Source organism: Salmo trutta, unplaced genomic scaffold, assembly GCF_901001165.1.
Source record: "Salmo trutta unplaced genomic scaffold, fSalTru1.1, whole genome shotgun sequence".
NCBI lineage: Eukaryota > Metazoa > Chordata > Actinopteri > Salmoniformes > Salmonidae > Salmo > Salmo trutta.
Window position 1 is genome coordinate 176765 of NW_021822736.1, and position 6695 is coordinate 183459.

At 44.8% G+C, this 6695-nt stretch overlaps 1 protein-coding gene across 1 annotated transcript; it reads right to left on the reverse strand.

Annotated features, from left to right (window-relative positions):
- Positions 1–501: 501 nt before the first annotated feature.
- On the reverse strand, positions 502–6326 carry LOC115184102 (homeobox protein unc-4 homolog). Its single transcript, XM_029745093.1, has 3 exons — positions 5815–6326; positions 4856–5031; positions 502–2088 (listed from the first exon to the last, which is right to left on the reverse strand). Exons 1-3 carry the CDS (start codon positions 6074–6076, stop codon positions 874–876), a joined length of 1653 nt encoding a protein of 550 aa, XP_029600953.1. The 5' UTR covers positions 6077–6326; the 3' UTR covers positions 502–873.
- Between the last annotated feature and the right edge of the window lie 369 nt (positions 6327–6695).

Genomic DNA, 6695 nt, shown 5'->3' on the forward strand with positions numbered 1-6695 from the left:
GCCTGTGCTATTATTTTCCAATTTCAATTTGACACCCCTGCCTTTCATGCTAATTCTATTATTGTAGGGAGTTTATGTGATTTGATATCACTAGAAATCGCTCATGTATAATAACCCTTTGGGCTAGGAAGAAAAAACCAAGCCAACCCCGGAAACCTGCGGTAGCCGGTGGGAAAATAATTACTTTCATATCAAAACTCAGCAGGAGGGGCGAGGAGGCGCGGGGGCGCGCACGGTCCTATAGCCCCCAGCCCATAACCTCATTTCAACGGGGGCCTTTCAAATGAATAAATTTGTTAAAGCAATAAACACAAACAGCCAGTCGGACTTTACTAGAGAGAGAAGGGAGATGTATCCGCTATAAAACCCATAACAACAGTAACCCAGCGCTAGCCTACCACCAACGGTCAGGCAAACACCAGTCTGATATATCGCCAAAATAATGAAGGCTAAAACCCCGTTCTCCTGTCCCTGGTTTAATGGTCCTCCAAATAACAGGGATTTCATTTAAACAAGAACTTTATTTATCAAAGTGTTTACATATATAAATATTTTTTTTGTTATACTTTCTCAAAAGAAATGTACAATGTTTGAGGATTTTTGTTGCTTTTCTGTGTTGAGATGTTTTGTCTTTTTCGCCTTTTGAAATAAACATTTATATAAGTTCAGTTTGGAAAGTAGTAGGTAATACAGCGCCGTCTGAATCTATCAGAGAATCTGTTCCAAAAAATAGAACAATAGAGTAGGTCTGTCTGATATGTTTTAAACGGTGTCGTGTAGCTTTGGGAATGTTTAGATCTAGTCTGTGGCTGAGCAGGGTTGGTTGGCCTATTTTTAGTCTGTCTCTGTTTATATAATGCTTCAGCACCAGCGTTAGTCCATATCCACGTCTTCTCCATCTGTCCCGGGCTCCTCGTGCTCCGCCTGACTCTCTGGCTTGGCGCCAGAACACCGCAAGGGCTCCGGTGACGAGTCCTCTCTCGTGCCCTCTCCAGTGGGCTCCCTCTGGCTGTCGTTAAGGTCCGTAACTCGTGACGAACCGGGTTGGTCATCACCCTCACGGCTAGCGTCACTACCCGTGCTGGACTGAGTTGAACTGGTTCTCGTTAAAGTCGTTTGAACTGAAACAGAGCTCTGGGGTGGGGGGGAAACGGAATCTGGACCGTTATTGTTGTAGCTTCCCTGCGGTGCTTCCCTCCTGCTCCTGTCCACACAGTCACTAACATGATTGTGGTGTAGGGGTTTGTTTAGGCCCAAATGAGCCAGATGATGACAGTTGATATAACCTGTAGACTCACTAGTCACACATCTCTGTCCCGGGTTAGGCCCGCTGCTGTTGTTGTTGCTGTTCTCCTGGCACAGCCCGGTTTTCAGGGCCGTCTGTGGGACAATGAAGCCCAGTGGCTGATGGGTAATGGGGTACAACAGGAAGTGACCCTTCCCTATCAGCGGCCTGTGATTGGACAGCGAGCTGAAGTCCAGCTGTGGTTTGCGGCGAGGTGTGGCGTCAGAGAGAAGGCTCTCCACGCTGAACGGGTTTAATTTCTGGAGGCCTGAGGACCTGGAGCCGCCAAGTCCAGGACCGTGCGTACTGCCCGGGGACGCCTGCTCCTGGACCCCAGGTCCCGGTCCTATCTCCCCTGCGGTTCTTTGGTTGTTGTGGTGGTGGTCGTGTTGCTGGTTCTGGAGGAGACCAAACCGGGGACGTGTTTGGGTTTGTTCACAGCTGGCTGGTTCCGTTTGGTGGTGGTGGTGTCGTCCTCCCGGTCCAGAAGGAAGGCTCCCATTACAGTTGGATGAAGACTGCTGCTCATTGTCGGTGATCTGTGACACACCGCTGTCGCTGTCTGACCCGCCGGGTGTGTGGAAGAGGTCACCGGAGAGTAACTTGTTTTGAGACTTCAGCAGTTTACGCTCCTGTTTCCGTTTCTTTTTCTCTGCGCGCTCCAGCTCCCGACGCGCGATCTCCTCCGCGTCCATGGGTTCTCCGCTGCACGTGGTCGGGTGGGAGTTGTGGGCTGGCCGCCCCGGGCCTTTTTTAGTGTTCTCTTTCTTCCTCCATTTAGCGCGCCGGTTTTGGAACCAAACCTACACACACACACACACACACGCACGCACACACACACACACGCACGCACACACACACACACACACACACACACACACACACACACACACACACACACGCACACACGCACACACGCACACACACGCACGCACACACACACACGCACACACACACACACACACACAGGGAGCCAAGAATGGGGAAATTGGTTTTGTTAATTTTATATGCATCTTGTTAGGGTGAATCTCTCTCTCTCTCCTTTTCTCTCCAAAGTCATGTAAAACAAGGCCACAGATTGAGTAGTGAAATTAATTATGGCTCAACTTGTTCCACCTACAAGCTAGAATAAAATATTTGTCATAATAAAATGTATTAATTGTATTGTTTTGATAAAATGATGAATAAACTGATATAAAATGTATATCAACCAATAATATTATGTAGATATCCGTGGCAAAAATAACAGCTTTAAATCAAAATATACCAAAACCACATCATTCTGAAATATTGATTGTTATTATTATTGTTATTATTATTGTTATTATTGTTGTTATTATTATTGTTAGCTAAATGACAGACCAGAGGTGCAGTTTGTAGTATTTATAAATCCAACAGATCATAACTAATTAACAGACGAGTCTATGTTGAGAAACACTGAGACCCCAAAGAAAATAAATATAAGTTAAGGGCCCCCCCTCTCTCCTCTCTCGCTCGTCTTCTCTCCCACCATCTCTCACCTAATTACGATTAAAAACGCAGCTGAAGCCCGTAACACAAACATACAATGCGGCCAAGATATCCAATAACAGACGCCAGTCAGCAAATAGGCCTAGTCTATATTACACACCGACACACACATCACAACTTCTCCTCCGATCCACAGATGCGCCTTTCTAATTGTCGACCGAGAGTCGGTGTGATAGCTAATTCTCCCAATTACGTTTAATTCTACCGTAGATAATTCGGCCTATCCCTCTCAGTTCATCCTGCCTCCGTCTCCCTCTCCCCCCTCCCTCTACCACCGCTCGGAGAGCAGCTTTCCACCGCAGTGTGCCAGGGGGACACGCCGCCTGTGAGCCCACACCGTCCGGCCTCACAGCACACAGCCCGCATGTTCGGCGCTGATAACGCAGGGAGTTAGCGTTGAGATTGAGAAGTGGGCTGAGTGTTTGTCACATAATGTGGTGCGTCGACGGCAACAACATGACAATAGCCGTGTTTCTTATGAATTTGTAATGTTGGGGTATATCTCCGCGTGCAAGAACCTGCTGCCGATAAAGAAGCACTAAGCAGCTTGGAGGAATAATAATCTGTGGTTTAAAGGAGGCGAAATCCCCAAACAAGATACACACACACACACCAGAGAGCCATGCTCGTTTAGTTTTACAAGGAAATACAACGACTAAACCAAATCCCCCCCAAACCACCAAGCCAACAGCATTCCTGCCTGTCTACATTTCCACCAAGTTATACCTCAATTAGTAAACACATCAAATAGCCACACCACCATTAAACACACAAACAAATCTGAGCCTGGTGGGGAAATGAAAACGATGTCGTAGAAAATAGGGTTTTTTACTTTTGCATTAATATTGTGGAGGAGGTGTCGTTTATAAATCGGCCTAAAAAGTGTTGTTATATAGAGAGTGCGTTTTGTGCAGCCTATAGATGTATCCTACAGGAATGAAGTAGTAGCCTATGTTATCGCCGGTCTACAGTTTTATTCGGTAGCGGACAGCCATGTCAATAAAGCCTGCTCATTATGGTATTAAAGGGATCGGCTTCTCCTTATATCTGACGAGCAAAAATTTGGACTAAAAGTCCACACAGCCGGAGAGGTTTAAAGGTGGTGTTTTTACAGCACTTCCGTAAACAGAGTCGTCTTGGTTATCCAGTAATGAAACAGCGTGTTGGACAAATTACGGGTTACTATTTTGTTGTCGGGAATATTTGTACTTGGTTAAGACTGTTTTATAGATGATTTATTCATGAACATTTAGTTTTAAAAAATGAATTATTAGATATTAGGTTTAAAAATCGAACTTGATAACAATAAGACAAAACAATACTAATATTAATAATAATGCTTTTAATATTTATAATAATGTAGGCCTATTTAATCTTCCAATTATCTTTAACAGCATAACAGAAAATACAAATTGTCTTGATTTCAATATCAAAATAGAAATTGACATGAATTCATAGCCCACGAACTTAGCCTCTACAAATTCAAATAAACGAAGGAATATATATAAAAAAAAATTACCAATTCACAATTTATCTTAACAAATAATAATTTTAAAATGCAAAAACAACCGTGATATATGAGATGTTATTATTATTATTATTATATATATGTGTGTGTTATGGTTGAGAGATCAAACCCTCAGCAGTGTCCTGGTTCATTCAGTAAACAGAACTGTGTTTTATGACCTCATAAATCAATACTGTATGTTAATGCATAATTCAATAGGTATTTTATTGATGGGCCTATAATTGACAAATAGCTGTCTCACTAATATCTCACTATGGGGATTATTGATTAAACCGAACACACAGCTATAGAGGCCTGGTTATTACAAACTGTAAACCAAACTAAGATAATGCTCCTATTATCCAATGAATATTTTTGTTCTCGCGCATAAAATAGACATTCAAGGAATATTCCTCAAGAACGTAGTATTACATTTCAACACCAAACATGGCACTGATAAGAAAGTGCAAGTAGAAATGTATTTTAATTAAATGTGTTTCTATTTTTTTTTGGGGGGGGGGGGGTTTGTTTACCTGGACCCGGGACTCTACTAGGTCCAGCCGCAGCGCGAGCGCCTCTCGCATGAAGATATCCGGGTAGTGGCTCTCGTTAAAAGCTTTCTCCAGCTCCTCCAACTGCCAACCGGTGAAATTGGTCCGCGTGCGTCTCCGTTTGCAACCGGGGCTATCCTTATCTGGGTCCCCCGAATCTACACAGCAACGGTCAGAGAGAGAGAGAGAGAGAGGTGGTGGTGTCAACTGACGACATGTGGGCTCGGTAAACAAGTCAACGACAACGACAACAACCATCTCTCAGCTACATCAGGCCATCGTGAACTAAACGGTTTGGTGAATTGCTTGTTACACAAAGCATCGATGAGAGTTGAGAGAAATGCTGAACGTCTGGTTTGGTGTTTTCTCCTGCTTGGGTTGCTGAAATACTACAGGACACTACAGTGAGTTGGGATATAGACGCTTCCATTTCCATTCCAGGGAGTCTAGTTGGAGTGGTGAGTTATTTGGCTGTGCCGAAAAGAAGAAATGCATATTTTTTAAATATAACTTCATTATTTCTGGGAAACACTAGCCATTTTAAAAATGATAATTCATCCATTTAAACAGCAGAATGGACTGTGTTTTGTCAGGAAATTAGCACTTGCTTCGCGTTGGGTTTTTTTCTCATTCAATACTTGGTTGTAATTATGACATAATTAATCAAAAATCGATAATAACATTTGAGTTGAACATTACATTTCAGAGTTTATAAAATAGCCCTGCTATTTTGAAAATCGAAATAAAACAAGAGTTGATTTTAAAAGCCCGAACTAAAGAACGGTTCTACGCAAAGCTTCACCATTAACAAGATGCCATATTTCCATGGAAACTAAAATCACTCTACGGCCAATAATATCAAACCAATATTTCCAGACGTGTATCACTCCTTTCTCTCTCTTTCCCTTCCCTTCCTTCCTCCGTCCATCCCTCCAACCTACCTGAGAGTTTGTACTGATTATCCCCGTTAATCCCGCAGCCAGAGGAGAGTAGAGGACCGGAGCCGTGTACCACCGAGGCCGAGCACGACCCGTTCAGTAATCCGTCTATGGAGAAGGGTACGGCGGCCGCGGACTGTAGCTGGTGACCGGCGAGCTCGTAGACGTGGTGGTGTCCCAGGTGGTAGGGGAAGCCAACACCGACCATTCCGCCCAGAGAGCCTCCGAACTGGGCGTGGGGGTGCTCGAGTATCCGGCTGTCCATGCTACTGGCCCGGACGGTGGAGGGGCCGAAGTGAGGCGTCTGACCGAGGGAGTGTGGGTGAACATGCAGAGCGAGGGGCAGGAGAGGGGGATGAAGCGAGAGAGAGAGGAGGGAGGACAGAGAGAGACAGACAGACACCGACGGAACGCAGCTGTACTATAAAACAGGAACAGACATAGACAGTGAGTTTTTACTCCTTTACTACCAGACATCAACCCCCCTCCTCCTCCTTCCTGTCATCTTCCCTCTCCTGCCCCCCTAATTAGGCCTTCCGCGGCTCGGGGAGTTCTGGACCAATAAGAAACGCTAATGGGTCGGGAACGTCACAGGCGTGGTTATGGCTCGTGTGTGAGAGGGAGAGATGGAGAGAAAAAACGTTTTTCCATATCGATTACTAATTACACCTGACTTGGGCCTCCACAAACAATATAAGCCCTGTCACAACATGGACATGGGGAGGCTGGGGGAGGGAGGGGGGGACTATAGCCAGCTGATTGAAAAGCTATCCATTATAAAACAGACGGAAAATTATGTTTTTCTTTTTCTACCTCCCACACATCTCTCATGTGTTCTTCAACAAACACATCTAAAACAGAAATGGTCGCCAGGATCGTGGTGG